Below are 20,281 nucleotides of genomic sequence, written 5' to 3'. Positions count from 1 at the left end.
GAGCGTTAAGGGTCATGGTTAAGGAGGGGGGGAGATGAGGGATTACTAATTTTACTAAACTATTTTTTTCCTGTGTCTTAAGTTATGTACTGTCATTTATTATTAAGTAAATGTGTTCATTCGTCATTTAATACAATGTATGGTCTTTTTATATCTTCCACTAAGAGGCGCCACAACACCTCTATTGAACAAGTTTACAGGCTGTAATCTGAGATTCTGAAGGGATTGAAACATTGTATACACTTTTCTTGAGTGTACAACTGCCTGGATGGCTTAATACGCAAATACCAAGTTATTTAATGTTATGTCCCCATTCATTCATTCCATATTCCATAGTGAAACTAACTCTGATAGTTTGTTATGTTTAAATATTTGTTCATTATGGTATATTATAGGTACATGCACTGTAAATGAGAATGAAATGAGGAACCGTGGAATACAACTAAAATATAACAAAGCACCGACTGTTCGGCACAATGCATATGTAGAATTTGATTGTGCTCCTGGATATGAAAGCCCATACTACAGTCGTCTTGGAACATATTGCAATAGAGGAGTGCTGGAATATCCTGCCTGTTATAGAAGTGGTAAGATAAACTTATCTTTTTTATAGAAAGTGTTACCCTAAGGCCACTTTCCCACCAGGACGTTGCGTTTTAGAGAACGTTATAGGTCGCATAACGTGACCCTAACACAATGCCTGGTGGTGTTGGAGGAGAACGCCAGAGTGAGCCGCGTTATGCAGCTCTTTGTGCACACCTTCTCATTCAAAGAGTTTTCTTTATTTTCATGACTATGTGACTATGAACATTGTAGATTCACACTCAAGGTATCCAAACTAAACTATGAAACTATGAATTAACACATGTGGTAGTATAGTACATAACCAAAAAGTGTAAAACAACTGAGATATTCTAGGTTCTTCAAAGTAGCCACCTTTTGCTTTGATTACTGCTTTGCACACTCTTGGCATTCTCTTGATGAGCTTCAAGAGGTAGTCACCTGAAATGGTCTTCCAACAAGGAGGAGTTCCCAGAGATGCTTAGCACTTGTTGGCCCTTTTGCCTTCACTCTGCGGTCCAGCTCACCCCAAACCATCTCGATTGGGTTCAGGTCTGGTGACTGTGGAGGCCAGGTCATCTGGTGCAGCACCCCATCACTCTCCTTTCTGGTCAAATAGCCCTTACAAAGCCTGGAGGTGTGTTTGGGGTCATTGTCCTGTTGAAAAATAAATGATGGTCCAACTAAACGCAAACCGGATGGAATAGCATGCCACTGCAAGATGCTGTGGTAGTAACGCTGGTTCAGTATGCCTTCCATTTTGAATAAATCCCCAACCGTATAACCAGCAAAGCACCCCACACCATTAGACCTCCTCCTCCATGCTTCACGGTGGGAACCAGGCATGTAGAGTCCATCCGTTCACCTTTTCTGTATCCCACAAAGACACGGTGGTTGGAACCAAAGATCTCAAATTTGGACTTATCAGACCAAAGCACAGATTTCCACTGGTCTAATGTCCATTCCTTGTGTTCTTTAGCCCAAACAAGTCTCTTCTGCTTGTTGCCTATCCTTAGCAGTGGTTTCCTAGCAGATATTCTACCAGATAAATAGTTTTGGCAGCAAGTACACAAGGTCAGTCCCCCAGATAGTAGTGAAATGATGTTTATTAACCACTTAATGACCCACCCTTTACCCCCCCCCCTTAAGGACCAGCGCTGTTTTTACTGATCTGTGCTGGGTGGGCTCTGCAGCCCCCAGCACAGATCAGGTAGCAGGCAGAGAGATCAGATTGCCCCCCTTTTTTCCCCCCTATGGGGATGATGTGCTGGGGGGGTCTGATCTCTTCTGCCTGCTGGGTGTTGCGGGGGGGGGCACCTCAAAGCCCCCCTCCGCGGCGAAATTCCCCCCTCCCTCTCCTACCTGCTGCCCCCCCCGGCGATCGAGGCTGCACAGGACGCTATCCGTCCTGTGCAGCCAGTGACAGGACGTCCCCTGTCACATGGAGGCGATCCCCGGCCGCTGATTGGCCGGGGATCGCCGATCTGCCTTACGGCGCTGCTGCGCAGCAGCGCCGTACAAATGTAAACAAAGCAGATTATTTCCGCTTGTGTTTACATTTAGCCTGCGAGCCGCCATCGGCCGCCCGCAGGCTATTCACGGAGCCCCCCGCCGTGAATTGACAGGAAGCAGCCGCTCGCGCGAGCGGCTGCTTCCTGATTATTTAGCCTGCAGCTGGCGACGCAGTACTGCGTCGCTGGTCCTGCAGCTGCCACTTTGCCGACGCACGGTATAAGCGTGCGGTCGGCAAGTGGTTAAAGTGGACCTCAACTCAGAACTTCCTCTCTGCTCTAAAAGATAAGCAACCGAATAATAACCTTTAAAGCAACAGGGACAGCCATACTGTTCCAGGAAAAAAACAAAAACGTAGATAAGTACTTATTCTACTTACATAACAGATGTATTGTACTGTCCACATTTTGATTTCAATGAATTTTATACAGTAAATAAAGAGAATTCTGTTCCTGGCATTTGCCATCTTGATTCTCTCTGACTGGAGCCAATCCTGATGTCATTTCTTCCCTTACTTTTTTTTCTCCTAGAATCTGCACTGTTATAGCTAGCTTGCTTGGTAAACACATAAAAGCCCATATTTCAGCTTCACACTGAACTGCCCTTAGCCAATCAGTGAGGAGTAGGAATGTGGGAGGGGAGATGACAAGTTTCTCTCTCGTTGGCGATTGCAAAAATAGAGCCAGACTGACTGAGATAAGATTTATAACTGCAGAAACCTTTCTGAGTAGATTGGATTGCTTGTCATGCAGGGAAAGGCTGCAGGAAGCATAATAAACACAGAGCAGTGTGTAAATGGAATTTGCTTTTGTGGCTGACAATCCCTCTTAACCTCTCTGGCGGTACGCAGTTTCAGTGGCTGCGTCCGTGGGAGGGATTTTTTAAAATTAAAAGTGTTTTTTTTTTATTTTAGCTAGCACTAGGCTAGCTGTCTTTGTGGCCCAAGTCCCCCGGCACTTCTCTGAACCCCCCCCCCCCCCCCCCCCCGATCGCCTCCGTCTATATTTACCCGTCCGCGATGCCGCGAGAGCTGCAGCTTCCCAATTAGCTTCACTCGTCGCTATGGCGACGATCGGACATGACGTCATGTGCAGTTCCGATCCTCCCCTAGGGAAGCCGGGTGCTGATTGGGAGGCTGCGCCATCGCGGGATCCCTGGGGGGTATGTATACCGGCGGCGATCGGAGGGGACCGGAGGGACTTGGGCCACATAGTTAGCTAGCCTAGTGCTAGCTTAACAATATGCACTTAATTTTATTTAAAAAAATCCTCCGATGTGATCCCCTGCGGCGGCTAGCCCGACACTGTGTTGGGCTTACCGCCAAAAGGTTAAGAGAAATACATTTCTTTGTTACAGCTGATACAAATCCTGAAAAAAATCTGCATTGTGTCTACGTCCTGCTTTCATGGAAGCAGATATAGGGTTAACATCCTGTGTTTACAAATTAGCTGCTCTGTTGAAGAAGTCAGCTGGCACAGTTAAGAGATCAAATTACACTTGTGATTAGTCACAGATGAGGGGGAATTAGACAGGCTAAACCCTCTACATACAGGGTGCATTACTCTATGTTTTCCTGCTATGCTGTGCAAAAGTTCAGGTCCACTTTAATTAATGGTTGTACTCTATTTACAAATATACATATGAGAGAGAACACTGCAGACACTGAACAAAACTACGAACCTCAGCAAAACCCCCACCACAGACAGCAGTAAACAACACAATCTGAACGGATTAACTGAGTAAATAAGCACACAAATGTATAAAATAAAAATATACAGTTCATAGTACAATATCAGCAGACAGAGGAAGAGTCAAAGGCAGAAAGTAAGGATCAGCAACAGAAGACGAACCAGATCAGGAACAAGGATAAGGATAAGGGTCCTCCAGACAGTCAGCAGCTCAGAGGTTAGGACCTGAATACTTTGGCACTGGTCAAGAGCACAAACAGACATTAAATAGGCTATCCAATATGTCAGGGGACCTAATTAAAAGTCTTATGATTTCTGGTGCCACTCACAGGTGGACTGCAGAAATAATTTGCATATTTATAGAACTCACAATACCACTTGTAGATGGACCAGAGAACTGCAGTGACTGTACAAAGACTGAAGGAGTCCATCTGCTGGTGGGCAGTGGAAGTCCATAGGAGTTTATACAAATGCTGCCACCAGCAGGTAAACTTTGGCAGTTTTCTTGACACTTAGGGCCTGTTCATACTTGCTGCGTTTGTAGAACGCGTATAAATTCAAAGAAACGCAAGTTGAAAAACGCATGCGTTTTTCTTGCGTTTGAATGCGTTTTCTATTGCGTTTTGCACAAACACGTGACCCAGGGGAAAAAAAAGAATTATGGGAACCGCAGAGGAAAACGGACGCTAAAAACGCAATAGTACGCGTTTTTGATACGCGTCCATAGACTTTCATTGCGTCCGTTTCTATGCGTATCGCACAGAACTGCGTGCAGCAATGCGGATAAGAAACGTATGCGTCTCATACGCATACATGTGAACTAGCCCATTCAAAAGCATTAGGAACCGTTTCTATGCGTTTTTGGTACCAGTACGCGTTCCCTGAAAACGGCTAGGAACGCATATAGTGTGAACAGGCCCTTACCGGTAATCATTTTGCAACATTTCTCTCTCTTCTACACTGGAACCTGCTGACATGCTGCAGGACCAAGCATTGTCTTGGTTCCATGGCTACAACAGAATGTGTCTCACAGCCTGTCCCCCACAACACTCCAAATGATGCAGACTACACTAATAGAGCCCTGATAAAGTTTGCAGCATGGGATGGATTCTCACAGACGGTACACAGATATTACGAGAGTCATCCAGAAAGGAATAGCCATTTGCCTTTATCTGCCACACATGGTATTCTTGCTGTGTAATTTTACTTGCATCTGTCAAGTAAATCTCTACTCTCCCTGCACCACATGTTAAATGATGCAGAACTCTGGTAACTGTTCATCAGCAGCATTAACATGAACCCCCTCCCTTCCCAGATGTGTGATGCAACTACAACAAAAGAATTAAAAACATTTTAAAACAATATGATGAATACTTAATCAAAGGAAGAGACTGTGGATAAATAATCATAAGATATAGTCTGTCTAAAATAAAATAGATAAAAGTTTCCTTAATTGATTAAATGAAAACTACTGTTACTTTCTGTATGACTCTCATATTAATAAGTTATTTAGGTATCTTTATTTAGTATGTAACCAACTCAGACTGTTTGATGTTTACATTGATATCTGTTTCTTGTATTACAGGTTCATGCACTGTTATTGAGGATGAAATGTTGAACCATGGATTACAGCTGAAATATAACCAAGCACGCACTGTTCAGCATGGTGAAGTTGTTGAATTTTATTGTGCTTCTGGATATGCCACATTATACCCCAATAATCTTAGAGTACATTGCAATGGAGGGCAGCTGACATATCCTACCTGTCACAGAACTGGTAAGATGAACTTATCTTAAGAAAATGCTACCTTAATTTAAAATAATGCAGTTCCTTGTCTGTACAAAACAATGGATGGCATCTAGCTTTTTATTATGTATTGAATGATTGAGAGGTCAAACTCTCCTGAGTGCATAATTCTGCTCTGCAATAGGTACAGTCAAACTAAGCATGATGATGATGTTAGGCAATTAGTCGTATCCAACTCTCGTTTAGCTCTCTACATGCTGTCTGACCTTGGACCATTTCCGCCAGTTGCCTTAAGCTCAATCCTGTGATGGCTTTGACGGTGTCAAGGCAAAACGTTCTCTGGCAGCCTTGTTGTGCTTTGCCACTGATCAGTCCTAGCATTAGGTCTTTCTCTAAGGAATTTGATCCCATTACGCGGCCAAAATATGTGAGTCTGAGTCTGGTGATCTTGCCTTTCAGTGACATGTCTGGTCTTATACGTTCCAATAGTTCTTTGTTCGTCATCCTTGCTGTCCATAGAATGCGAAGCAACTGTCGCCATCATAGGTCTTCTCTATTCAAAGTCAGTTGAAATAAGGCTGTTTTGGGGTTTTTGTGTGTGTGTGTATGTACGTGTTTGTGTGTGTGTGTGGGGGGGGGGGTGTGCAAAGCTTTCTTTCATCATCACAACACAGTCTAAAAGTGAAACGAATATGAAGGCTGCCAAATTTATTTCGTTTAAACAAAACCAATTGCTTGGCTTCCCTGCTGATCTGTTTGGCTGCAGTAGTGTTTGAATAACAGCAGAAACAAGCATGCAGCTATTCTTGTCAGATTTGACAATAATGTCAAACACCTGATCAGCTGCATATTTGTTCAGGGTCTATGGCTAAAAGTATTAGAGGCAGAGGATCAGCAGGACAGCCAGGCATCTGGTATTGCTTAACCACTTGCCGACCGCCCACAGCCGATGGGCGCATTGCATTCGTTCTGCGCACCACTTTGCCGCCGCCCATCGGCGGCGGCTCGTTCGGCGCTGTCTGGCCGGGGATTGCACGCTCGTTGCACTTGCATCCGCCAGCAATAGGCTCCACCCACCCGCGACGTCAACCCGCCGGCTGTTCAGAAGTGCCGGCAGGTTGTTAACCCACGGATCGACGCACAGTAAGCGTATAATACGCTTTGTAATGTATACAAAGCGTATTATACAGGCTGCCTCCTGCCCTGGTGGTCCCAGTGATCGAGGGGCCACCAGGGCAGGCTGCAGCCCTCCTTTTCTTCACACACACACACACTGATCTGCCCCCCAGCCCTCTGATCGTCCACAGCACTCCTCAGACCCCCCCTGCCCACCCCCCAGACCCATGTTTGCGCCCAATCACCCCCCTAATCACCCATCAATCACTCCCTGTCACTATCTGTCAATGCTATTTTTAGGATAGGTCCTAAACTGCCCCCTGGGGGCTCCTGATCACCCCCACACCCTCAGACCCCCCCCCCCCCCCCCCCTGTGTACTGTATACATCTATTCTTCCCTGTAATCACCAACTGATCACCTGTCAATCACCTGTCAATCACCCATCAATCACCCCTTGTCACCACCTGTCACTAACACCCATCAGATCAGACCCTAACCTGCCCCTTGCGGGCACCTGATCACCCGTCCACACCCTCAGATCGCCCGCACACCCGCCCTCAGATCGCCTCTGAAGTGCATTGTTTACATCTGTTCTCAACTCTAATCACCCATCAATCACCCCATCTCCACCTGTCACTGCTACCCATCAGATCAGACCCTCATCTGCCCCTTGCAGGCACCCAATTACCCGCCCACACCCTCAGACCCCAGCCCTGATCACCTCGCCAGTGCATTTCTTGCATCTATTCTCCCCTCTAATCACACCCTGATCACCTATCAATCACCCCGTCACCCCCTGTCACCACCTGTCACTGCTACCCATCAGATCAGACCCTAAACTGCCCCCCTGCGGGCACCCAAAAACCCGCCCACACCCTCAGATCACCCTCAGACCCCGCCTGAACACCTCTCCGGTGCATTATTTACATCTGTTCTCCCCTCTAATCACCCATCAATCACCCATCAATCACCCCCTGTCACTGCTACCCATCATACCCATCAGATCAGACCCTCATCTGCCCCTTTGCGGGCACCCAATCACCCGCCCACACCCTCGGATTGCCCTCAGACCCCCCTCCCCCGATCACCTCCCCAGTGCATTGCTTGCATCTATTCCCCCCTCTGATCACACCTTGAGACACCCATCAATCACCTCCTGTCACCACCTGTCACCCCCTAGCACACCTACCCATGAGATCAGGCCATAATTTGCCCCGTGTGGGCTCCTGATCACTCGGCCAAACCCTCAGATCCCCCTTAGACCCCCTTCCGATCACCTCCCCAGTGCATTGATTGCATCTATTCTCCCCTCTAATCACCCCCTAAGACACCCATCAGTCACCTTGTGTCACCCCCTAGCACTCCTATCCATCAGATCAGGTCCTAATCTGACCCCTTGCGGGCTCCTGATCACCCGGCCAAACCCTCACCCGCCCCTCCGCAGTGACATAATTTTTTTATTCTGATCACTGCTGGTCTCTACGACTTAATTGTCGCTGAGACCAACCGTTATGCCACACAATACGTAACCGACAATCCAAGAAGCTACCATGCCCAGCCTTTTCAGTGGAAACCACTCCAAGTTTCCGAATGTAACATTTTTTGGGGCCTTCTCCTTAACATGGGTCTAGTCAAAAAGGATGTATTGCGGTCTTATTGGTCTACGCACCCAATACATCACATGCCCATGTTCTCTGCTGCCATGCCCAGCTCACGATTTGAGAACATCCTGCGCTTCCTGCACTTCAGTGCCAATACAACCTGTCATCTAAGAGGCCACCCTGCTTATGACCGGTTCCACAAAATTCGGCCCCTCATAGACCACCTGTCATCAAAATTTGCAGATGCTTATACCCCTAAACAGGCATTTTGAGGCATTTGGCTTGCAGACTACTCCTCACGGTTTTGGGCCCCTAAAATGCCAGGGCAGTATAGGAACCCCACCAAGTGACCCCATTTTAGAAAGAAGACACCTCAAGGTATTCCGTTAGGTGTATGATGAGTTCATAGAAGATTTAATTTTTTGTCACAAGTTAGTAGAAAATGACACTTTGTGAAAAAAAACAAACAATAAAAATCAATTTCCGCTAACTTGTAACAAAAAATAAAATCTTCTATGAACTCACCATACTCCTAACGGAATACCTTGGGGTGTCTTCTTTCTAAAATGGGGTCACCTGTGGGGTTCCTATACTGCCCTGGCATTTTTAGGGGCCCTAAACTGTGAGGAGTAGTCTAGAAACAAATTGCCTCAAAATGACCTGTGAATAGGACGTTGGGCCCCTTAGTGCACCTAGGCTGCAAAAAAGTGTCACACGTGTGGTATCGCCGTACTGAGGAGAAGTAGTATAATGTGTTTTGGGGTGTATTTTTACACATACCCATGCTGGGTGGGAGAAATATCTCTGTAAATGACACACAATTGTCCATTTACAGAGATATTTCTCCCACCCAGCATGGGTATGTGTAAAAATACACCCCAAAACACATTATACTATTTCTCCTGAGTACGGCGATTTCACACGTGTGACATTTTTTTGCAGCCTAAGTGCGCTAAGGGGCCCAAAGTCCTATTCACAGGTCATTTTGAGGCATTTGGTTTCTAGACTACTCCTCACGGTTTAGGGCCCCTAAAACGCCAGGGCAGTATAGGAACCCCACAAGTGACCCCATTTGAAATCTTAAAGGTACTCATAGGACGTTGAGCTCCTTAGCACACCTAGGCTGCAAAAAAGTGTCACACATGTGGTATTGCCGTACTTAGGAGAAGTAGTATAATGTGTTTTGGGGTGTATTTTTACACATACCCATGCTGGGTGGGAGAAATATCTCTGTAAATGGACAATTGTGTGTGAAAAAAATCAAAAAAATCTAATTTACAGAGATATTTCTCCCACTCAGCATGAGTATGTGTAAAAATACACCCCAAAACACATTATACTATTTCTCTAGAGTATGGCGATACCACATGTGTGACCCCTTCTTGCAGCCTAGGTGCGCTAAGGGGCCCAAAGTCCTTTGAGCACCTTTAGGCTTTACAGGGGTGCTTACAATTTAGCACCCCTCAAAATGCCAGGACAGTAAACACACCCCACAAATGACCCCATTTTGGAAAGTAGACACTCCTAAGTATTCAGAGAGGGGCATGGTGAGTCCGTGGCAAATTTAAAAAAAAATTGTCAAGTTAGCAGCAATGGAATTTTTTTTTGTCACAAAGTGTCATTTTCCACTAACTTGTGACCAAAAAAATTAAAATCTTCTATGAACTCACCATGCATCTTAGTGAATACTTTGGGATGTCTTCTTTCCAAAATGGGGTCATTTGGGGAATATTTATACTATCCTGGAATTTTAGCACCTCATGAAACATGACAGGGGGTCAGAAAAGTCAGAGATGCTCCAAAATGGGAAAATTCACTTTTGGCACCATAGTTTGTAAACGCTATAACTTTTACCCAAACCAATAAATATACAATAAATGTTTTTTTTTTAATCAAAGACATGTAGCACAATAAATTTGGACAAAAATGTTTATAGAAATTTTACTTTATTTGAAAAATGTCTGCACAGAAAGTTAAAAAAAATCATTTTTTTGACAAAATTCATGTCTTTTTTGGTGAATATAATAAAAACTAAAAATCGCAGCAGCAATCAAATAGCACCAAAAGAAAGCTGTATTAGTGACAAGAAAAGGAGGTAAAATTCATTTAGATAGTAGGTTGTATGAGCCCTCTTGCTACAGTTGTCCCTTAAGAAACAAAGGTAGGTGCGGTGAACCTAGAAATTATTTGATTGTTTTAAAGGGAGTACCCCAAAGTAATTAACCACTTAAGGACCAGGCTCGTTTTGGATGATCTGTGCTGCGTGGGCTCTCCAGCCTGCAGCACAGATCAGGATTGCTGCAGGGCGATCAGACTTCCCCCCCATTTTTCCCCACTAGGGGGATGTCCTGCTGGGGGAAGGGGTCTGATCGCCGCCGCTCTGTGTGTCCGAGCGGGGGGCTCCTCAAAACCCCCCTCCGCAGCGCTATTCCCCCCTCCCTCTCCTCTCCCTCTCCTGGTCACAGTGGGCGGCACAGGACGGCGATCTGTCCTGTACCGCCTCTAATAAGCTTTAGCCTATCAGACGGCGGCGATCCCTGGCCAATCAGAGGCCGGGGATCGCCGATCTCCTTTAAGGAGCTGCTGCGACAGCAGCGCCGTATGATGTAAACACGGGATTTCTTCCACACATGTTTCCACCCTCCGGGAACTGACATGGAACGGTTTCCATGGAAACACCACTTCGACCTTCCGACGCCTATCGGCGTTAGTCGGTCGTTAAGTGGTTAAAAACAATAACAAAAAAATGTATGCTGCCACCCCACTATGTTTTTATCTGTTGTTAATTTTATTTTTTTTAATAGTCTGGGGTATGTCCCTTCAATAAAATCTAATTATTTCCTAGTTCATGGTAGTGGACAGAACAATAATGATATCTCACAGAATAATCTCATTTCAGTGTAACAGCATGGGTTTACAAGACAGGTCTTGTCTCACCAGCATGCTTAGTTTTAATGAAGTTGTGAATGAAAATTTACATCTTTGAAAAAGCAATAGATGTAGTATACTTGGGCTTTGCAAAGGGTTTTGACACTGTTGCTCACAGTAGCCAGGCTCAGAAGCTGAGGATACAGGGGCTGGGGTAAAATGCGTGTATGTGGATAGAGAACTGGTTTAGAGTCAGTAGGCAAAGAGTGGTAGTAAATTGATCATACTTAAAATGGGAACCTGTTAGCAGTGAGATTCCCCAAGGGTCAGGACTAGTTCCAATTCTTATTGTTTTTTTTGTATTAATGATCTAGTAGATGAAATAAAGGTGATATGAAATTGTGCAGAGGTACACTATCAACACTAAGCAGGATAGTAACCTATTACAAGATCTAGACAGTGTGGCCATTTGGGCAGGCATGTTGCAGATGAAATTTAATGCTGATAAATAAATGTAAGGTGATGTGGCTCTGTAAAATGTAAAGCTATAGGCGTGCTATACACCAGCGGTTCTGGATGCAAGCCTGGCTACAGGGGCATAAAGAGATAATTTGCATATTCAGTAGCTGTGCATTGTGGGTAAACAGATGTTCACTTAAAGCTGAATTATCGCAAGTACCTTATGTTTTAAGAAGGCAAACCTTACCAAGCATAGTTTTTTAGAAGGAGGGCTTTTCTGTCTCTTTTAGTCCCCTATTGTCATGCTGCTTTCTGTTTGAATTCCTGCTGGTGTCACATTATGGACTTTACATGAACTTCCGCTTTCCACCAGCAGAGGTCTCACCTCATCTTTGGAACTCTGTGAACAGTCACCTGACCATTGTGCAGTATTTAACCACTTCCTGACCGCCGTATATACAATTGGCGGCCGGGAAGTGGACCCCGCAAGGACCGCCGTATGTACAAATGGCGGCGGTCCTTGTAGGGGCATGGGTGGCGCAATCGCGTCATTCGTGAAGCGTGTGGCCGCCGGCGACTGGCTCCGCCCCCTCGCGCCGTAACCCGCCGGCGGGTTACTAGCACCCGGATCGCCGCATACAAAGTGTATAATACACTTTGTAATGTATACAAAGTGTATTATACAGGCTGCCTCCTGCCCTGGTGGTCCCAGTGTCCGAGGGACCACCAGGGCAGGCTGCAGCCACCCTAGTCTGCACCCAAGCACACTGATTTCCCCCCCCCCCTGCCCCCTGATCGCCCACAGCACCCCTCAGACCCCCCCCCCCCTGCCCACCCCCCAGACCACTGTTTGCACCCAATCACCCCCCTAATCACCCATCAATCACTCCCTGTCACTATCTGTCAACGCTATTTTTTTTTATTCCCTAAACTGCCCCCTGCTCCCTCCTGATCACCCCCCACCCCTCAGATTCTCCCCAGACCCCCCCCCCCCCCTGTGTACTGTATGCATCTATCCCCCCTGATCACCTGTCAATCACCTGTCAATCACCCATCAATCACCCCCTGTCACTGCCACCCATCAATCAGCCCCTAACCTTGCGGGCAATCTGATCACCCACCCACACCAATAGATCGCCCGCAGATCCAACGTCAGATCGCCTCCCAAGTGCAGTGTTTACATCTGTTCTCTACCCTAAACACCCACTAATTACCCATCAATCACCCATCAATCACCCCAGTCACTGTTACCCATCAGATCAGACCCTAATCTGCCCCTTGCGGGCACCCAATCACCCGCCTACATGCTCAGATTGCCCTCAGACCCCCCCTTATCAATTCGCCAGTGCAATATTTACATCTGTTCTTCCCTGTAATAACCCACTGATCACCTGTCAATCACCTGTCAATCACCCATCAATCACTCCCTGTCACTGCCACCCATCAATCACCCCCTGTCACTGCCACCCATCAATCAGCCCCTAACCTGCCCCTTGCGGGCAATCTGATCACCCACCCACACCAGTAGATCGCCCGCAGATCCGACGTCCGATCATCTCCCAAGTGCAGTGTTTACATCTGTTCTCTACCCGAAACACACACTAATTACCCATCAATCACCCCCTGTCACTGCTACCCATCAGATTAGACATCTATCTGCCCCTAGGGCACTCAATCACCTGCCCACACCCTCAGAACGCCCTCAGACCCCAGCCCTGATCACCTCGCCAGTGCATTGCTTGCATCTATTCCCCCCTCTAATCACACCTTGAGACACCCATCAATCACCTCCTGTCGCCCCCTAGCACACCTACCCATCAGATCAAGCCCAATACAACCTGTCATCTAAAAAGGCCACCCTGCTTATGACCGGTTTCACAAAATTCGCCCCCTCATAGACCACCAGACAAATTTGCAGATGCTTATACCCCTGAACAGCCATTTTGAGACATTTGGTTTTCAGACTACTCACGGTTTTGGGCCCGTAAAATGCCAGGGCGGTATAGGAACCCCACAAGTGACCCCATTTTAGAAAAAAGACACCCCAAGGTATTCTGTTAGGTGTATGACGAGTTCATAGAAGATTTTATATTTTGTCAAAAGTTAGCGGAAATTGATTTTTATTGGTTTTTTTTCCCCAAAGTGTCAATTTTCACTAACTTGTGACAAAAAATAAAATCTTCTATGAACTCGCCATACACCTAATGGAATACCTTGGGGTGTCTTCTTTCTAAAATGGGGTCACTTGCGGGGTTCCTATACTGCCCTGGCATTTTAGGGGCCCTAAACCGTGAGGAGTAGTCTAGAATCCAAATGCCTCAAAATGACCTGTGAATAGGACGTTGGGCCCCTTAGCGCACCTAGGCTGCAAAAAAGTGTCACACATGTGGTACCACCGTACTCAGGAAAAGTAGTATAATGTGTTTTGAGGTGTATTTTTACACATACCCATGCTGGGTGGGAGAAATCTCTCTGTAAATGGACAATTGTGTAAAAACAAATCAAACAATTGTCATTTACAGAGATATTTCTCCCACCCAGCATGGGTATGTGTAAAAATACACCTCAAAACACATTATACTACTTCTCCTGAGTACGGCGGTACCACATGTGTGGCACTTTTTTACACCCTAAGTACGCTAAGGGGCCCAAAGTCCTTTGAGTACCTTTAGGGTTTCACAGGTCATTTTGCGACATTTGGTTTCAAGACTACTCCTCACGGTTTAGGGCCCCTAAAATGCCAGGGCAGTATAGGAACCCCACAAATGACCCGATTCTAGAAAGAAGACACCCCAAGGTATTCCGTTAGGAGTATGGTGAGTTCATAAAAAAGTTTATTTTTTGTCACAAAATAGTGGAAAATGACACTTTGTGAAAAAAAACAATTAAAATCAATTTCCGCTAACTTGTGACAAAAAAATAAAATCTTCTATGAACTCACCATACTCCTAACGGAATACCTTGGGGTGTCTTCTTTCTAAAATGGGGTCATTAGTGGGGTTCCTATACTGCCCTGGCATTTTAGGGGCCCTAAACCGTGAGGAGTAGTCTTGAAACAAAAATGAGCTGTCCTAAAGGTACTCATTGGACTTTGAGCCCCTTAGCGCAGTTAGGGTGCAAAAAAGTGCCACACATGTGGTACCGCCGTACTCAGGAGAAGTAGTATAATGTGTTTTGGGGTGTATTTTTACACATACCCATGCTGAGTGGGAGAAATCTCTCTGTAAATGGACAATTGTGTGTAAAAAAAAATCAAACAATTGTCATTTACAGAGATATTTCTCCCACCCAGCATGGGTATGTGTAAAAATACACCCCAAAACACATTATACTACTTCTCCTGAGTACGGCGATACCACATGTGTGGCACTTTTTTGCAGCCTAACTGCACTAAGGGGCCCAAAGTCCAATGCGCACCTTTAGGCTTTACAAGGGTGCTTACAATTTAGCACCCCCCAAAATGTCAGGACAGTAAACACACCCCACAAATGACCCCATTTTGGAAAGTACACACTTTAAGGTATTCAGAGAGGGGCATGGTGAGTCTGTGGCAGATTTCATTTTTTTTTGTCGCAAGTTAGAAGAAATGGAAACTTTTTTTTTTTTTTTGTCACAAAGTGTCATTTTCCGTTTACTTGTGACAACAAATAATATCTTCTATGAACTCACTATGCCTCTCAGAGAATACTTTGGGATGTCTTCTTTCCAAAATGGGGTCATTTGGGGGGTATTTATACTATCCTGGAATTCTAGCCCCTCATGAAACATGTCAGGTGGTCAGAAAAGTCAGAGATGCTGGAAAATGGGAAAATTCACTTTTTGCACCATAGTTTGTAAACGCTATAACTTTTACCCAAACCAATAAATATAGGCTGAATGGGTTTTTTTTAATCAAAAAATGTTTGTCCACATTTTTCGTGGTGCATGTATACAGAAATTTTACTTTATTTGAAAAATGTCAGCACAGAAAGTTAAAAAAAAAATTTTTTTGACAAAATTCATGTATTTTTTGATGAATATAATAAAAAGTAAAAATCGCAGCAGCAATCAAATAGCACCAAAAGAAAGCTTTATTAGTGACAAGAAAAGGAGCCAAAATTCATTTAGGTGGTAGGTTGTATGAGCGAGCAATAAACCGTGAAAGTTGCAGTGGTCTGAATGGGAAAAAAGTGCCTGGTCCTTAAGGGGGGTAAAGCCCACGGTCCTCAAGTGGTTAAGGCTGCCTCTAGCAAAAGAACATTGCTAGATAATTTTGTGCTGTAGGCCTTCGGCTCTGGTCACCCGTCTTTGCTCCTAGCTCCTTGCCTCCTGTATTTGTATTGATCTTCCAATATTGACCTCTTGCTTTGTCTGACTATTCTCTTGCCCATTGTCTGTATACTTCTCATATTCTGATCATTGATCCTGGCCTGTACGACTATTCTCCTGTGTGCTGATTCTGCTGATACGTGTCTGTATATATTGTATATATTGTGTGATCCGGATTCCTGTGTGCTGCTATTGTGTATATATTGTGTGACTCATGTCTTTGCATATTCATTGTAAATATTAGTTAGTTAGTCAGGGTGATAGTGGGGCACGGTGGTCATATTGTACGATTGCATGCACATTGTTTGTATGTGTATATACAGTGGCTTGCAAAAGTATTCAGCCCCCTTGAAGTTTTCCACATTTTGTCACATTACTGCCACAAACATGAATCAATTTTATTGGAATTCCACATGAAAGACCAATACAAAGTGGTGTACACGTGAGAAGTGGAACGAAAATCATACATGATTCCAAACATTTTTACAAATCCATAACTGCAAAGTGGGATGTGTGTAATTATTCAGCCCCCTTTGGTCTGAGTGCAGTCAGTTGCCCATAGACATTGCCTGATGAGTGTTAATGACTAAATAGAGTGCACCTGTGTGTAATCTAATGTCAGTACAAATACAGCTGCTCTGTGTCGACCTCAAAGGTTGTCTAAGAGAATATTGGGGTGCAACAACACCATGAAGTCCAAAGAACACACCAGACAGGTCAGGGATAAAGTTATTGAAAAATTTAAAGCAGGTTTAGGCTACAAAAAGATTTTCAAAGCCTTGAACATCCCACGAGCACTGTTCAAACGATCATTCAGAAATGGAAGGAGTATGGCACAACTGTAAACCTACCAAGACAAGGCCGTCCACCTAAACTCACAGGCCGAACAAGGAGAACGCTGATCATAAATGCAATCAAGAGGCCATGGTGACTCTGGATGAACTGCAGAGATCTACAGCTCAGGTGGGGGAATCTGTCCATAGGACAACTATTAGTTGTGCACTGCACAAAATTGGCCTTTATGGAAGAGTGGCAAGAAGAAAGCCATTGTTAACAGAAAAGCATAAGAAGTCCAGTTTGCAGTTTGCCACAAGCCATGTGGGGGACACAGCAAACATGTAGAAGAAGGTGCTCTGGTCAGATGAGACCAAAATGGAACTTTTTGGCCAAAATGCAAAACGCTATGTGTGGCGGAAAACTAACACTGCACATCACTCTGAACACACCAACCCACTGTCAAATATGGTGGTGGCAGTATCATGCTCTGGGGGTGCTTCTCTTCAGCAGGGGCAGGGAAGCTGATCAGAGTTTATTTGAAGATGGATGGAGCCAAATACAGGGTAATCTTGGAAGAAAACCTCTTGGAGTCTGCAAAAGACTTGAGACTGGGGGGAAGGTTCACCTTCCAGCACGACAACGACCCTAAACATAAAGCCAGGGCAACAATGGAATGGTTTAAAACAAAACATATCCATGTGTTAGAATGGCCCAGTCAAAGTCCAGATCTAAATCCAATCGCAAATCTGTGGCAAGATCTGAAAACTACTGTTCACAATCGTTGTCTATCTAATGTGACTGAGCTGGAGCTGTTTTGCAAAGAAGAATGGGCAAGGATTTCAGTCTCTAGATGTGCAAAGCTGGTAGAGACATACCCTAAAAGACTGGCAGCTGTAATTGCAGCAAAAGGTTGTTCTACAAAGTATTGACTCAGGGGGCTGAATAATTACGCACACCCCACTTTGCAGGAATCATGTATGATTTTCGTTCCACTTCTCACGTGTACACCACTTTGTATTGGTCTTTCACATGGAATTCCAATAATATTGATTCATGTTTGTGGCTGTAATGTGTCAAAATGTGGAAAACTTCAAGGGGCCGAATACTTTTGCAAGCCACTGTATGTTAATTTGCACTTCTGTAAATAAACACATTTATTCACCTTCAAATCCAACCTGTGCAGATCCCAGTATTTTCATATATGTGATTCCTTGCTTTTGCATTGTCTTGATAAGGATCTGCATGTGCAGATCATTACACCTATACTTTCCTACTGGTTTTGGTCACGCCGAGCTGCTTGGTTACTCAAATGTAAGGTGATAAATTTATGGTCATTAGGGATGCTCATTCGGATTCCGCGGAAATGCAATTTCCGAAATTGCGATCGGAAATTGGATTTCGGCATCGGAATGCGGAAATCGGTAATGCAAGCGCCGTAGGCGGATTTCCGCCGGAAATCGCGGAAATTTCCGCCGGAAATCGCGGAAATTTCCGCCGGAAATCGCGGAAATTCCACCCGACTTTAACATCGATTTTCTCGAAAACTATAAGGTCTTTTTTTTGCATCTTGTTCACATGATTTTGTTTAATAAACCCTGATAATTTGGTGTTTCTAGGACTTAAGGGGGCTTTGCTATTAACCGCTAAAGTCGGCGAATTTTTACTGTAATGTAAAATGCAGAAAATCTGCATCTGCCTTTTTCTTGCATTTTACATTACATTAAAATCCGCCGACTTTAGCGGTTAATAGCAAAGCCCCAGTACGTCCTAGAAACACCAAATTTTCCTGGTGTATTAAACAGAATCTTCTGAACAAGATGCAAAAAAAAGTTTTCAAAAAGACCTTATAGTTTTTGAGAAAATCGATGTTAAAGTCGGGCAGAATTTCCACGATTTCCGGCGGAAATTCTGCATTGGAATGCAGAAATTGGTAGCGGAAAGCGGAATCAGTAATCGGTACATGACGGAATGCGGATTTACCGCGGAATCGGAAATTGGCATTCCGGCCATCCCTAATGGTCATGCATCTTGAACGAGCTTCATTCATTCTTTGTCACTTCCTTTCTCTCCTTTTTTCCGTCCTTCTTATATCTCCTCCCTGTTGCCTTGACCCCTTTTTTAATTGCCCTCTCCCTATTTTGGGTGGACCATTTGTACCTTGAGTGACACTATTGGAGGCGCCCTTCCGAGTAATTCGTATCTGAATGGATGATAATTGTATATGGTAAGAATGGTAATTGTCTTACCTGGTAAGAAGACTTTTTGGTCAATGTAAAGGGGTTTAAAGGGACTCCGAGCAGTGCAGAAACTATGGAAAGATGCATATCATTTTAAAGCTCTCTTTCTCCTCTTTCCAATGATATATAAACCGCCGCCCTACGCCTTTTAGTTTTCGCTATTTTCGCGATTGAAATTGCCGCGGCCGCGATTTCAATCGCGAAAATAAAGAAAACTAAAAGGCGTAGAGTGACGATTTGGGTGTCGCCAGAAAGAGGAGAAAGAGAGCTTTAAAATGATATCCATCTTTCCATAGTTACTTGTATTACACAGGACGACACTTTCCCCAGTGTCAGCAGCTCCATTCAGTAGAAAAAGTCGGCCTGTGTAATACAATGTAACTATGGAAAGATGGATATCATTTTAAAGCTCTCTTTCTCCTCTTTCTGGCGACACCTAAATTGTTTCCCTACGCCTTTTAGTTTTCTTTATTTCCGCGATTGAAATCACGGCCGCTGCAATTTCTATCACAAAAATAGCGAAAACTAAAAGGCGTAGGGCGGCGGTTTATATCTCATTGGAAAGAGGAAAAAGAGAGCTTTAAAATGATGTGCATCTTTCCATAGTTTCTGCACTGCTCGGAGTCCCTTTAACAATTTAATACTTGCACGGGACATTTGTACCTTGGTTGTAGAGGAGGACTTTAAGAGTTAAGAAATAAAGGATAGGTAAAACTTTAGTATGGACAACTTAGAATGGAGACAGAGTAGTTTGAACTTATCCCCCTGAGGTCCATGTATGCACTAGGCAATGTTTTCAATATAAAACTGACTGATTCCTGTACTTGAAACTAGTTGCTATGCATTTGAAAAAACCCTTTTCACTAAAGATATTGTAAATGTGTGCCAGTATGCATAATGTGGGCAGACACTAAGGACATCGGGTAACGTTATTTGAGGAGGAGGTACAAGGTGGTGTGCTTTGCCTACAGAAAGAAAACTGGATTCCCTTGAAGCCATACCCTGATAAAGCTTTAGATTATGCAAAATGTGTAGGTGGGAGGAGCTACTGTCCATGCAAGTTGTACATGTGGTTTTCACATTTTGAGAGCTACTTTATGGCAAACTTAACAAGCGGATCTTGAGCGGACTGTGTGTGACCTCCAGCTGAGTGTCATCTGATCCAGAGGGTCCAGCGGAGCAGACAGCAATACATGCAATCCACACAAGTATAATCTTCCTGACATGTCATCCTGCCTATGGAGGCAAAGTAACTTGAAGAGTGGTATATTCATTGGAATATTATTTTCATAGCTCTCAACTTGATGTTGCACTTGGTTTATGCGGTTTGTCCGCTTGCTGGAACTGCTCATTGTCTGCCTTTCACCTATTGCAATATCCACTTGTAAACAAAAGCCATATGCATG

General features: G+C 44.6%; 1 protein-coding gene across 4 annotated transcripts in view; it reads left to right on the top strand.

The window, feature by feature from the left end:
* Nucleotides 1–20,281, top strand: part of LOC137521181 (coagulation factor XIII B chain-like) — a 268,933-nt gene that overhangs the window by 39,869 nt on the left and 208,783 nt on the right. For 3 of the 4 annotated variants that reach the window (XM_068240107.1, XM_068240105.1, XM_068240108.1), the window contains exons 6-7: nt 396–587; nt 5,347–5,538. In XM_068240107.1, coding sequence (XP_068096208.1) covers nt 396–587; nt 5,347–5,538 — 384 coding nt within the window. The remainder of the gene's footprint in view (nt 1–395; nt 588–5,346; nt 5,539–20,281) is intronic. The other variant, XM_068240106.1, reaches the window with a different exon arrangement.

Source organism: Hyperolius riggenbachi, chromosome 6 (genome assembly GCF_040937935.1).
Source record: "Hyperolius riggenbachi isolate aHypRig1 chromosome 6, aHypRig1.pri, whole genome shotgun sequence".
Lineage (NCBI taxonomy): Eukaryota > Metazoa > Chordata > Amphibia > Anura > Hyperoliidae > Hyperolius > Hyperolius riggenbachi.
The sequence above is the reverse complement of the archived record's forward strand: the minus strand, read 5'-3'. Positions and strand labels throughout refer to the sequence as shown.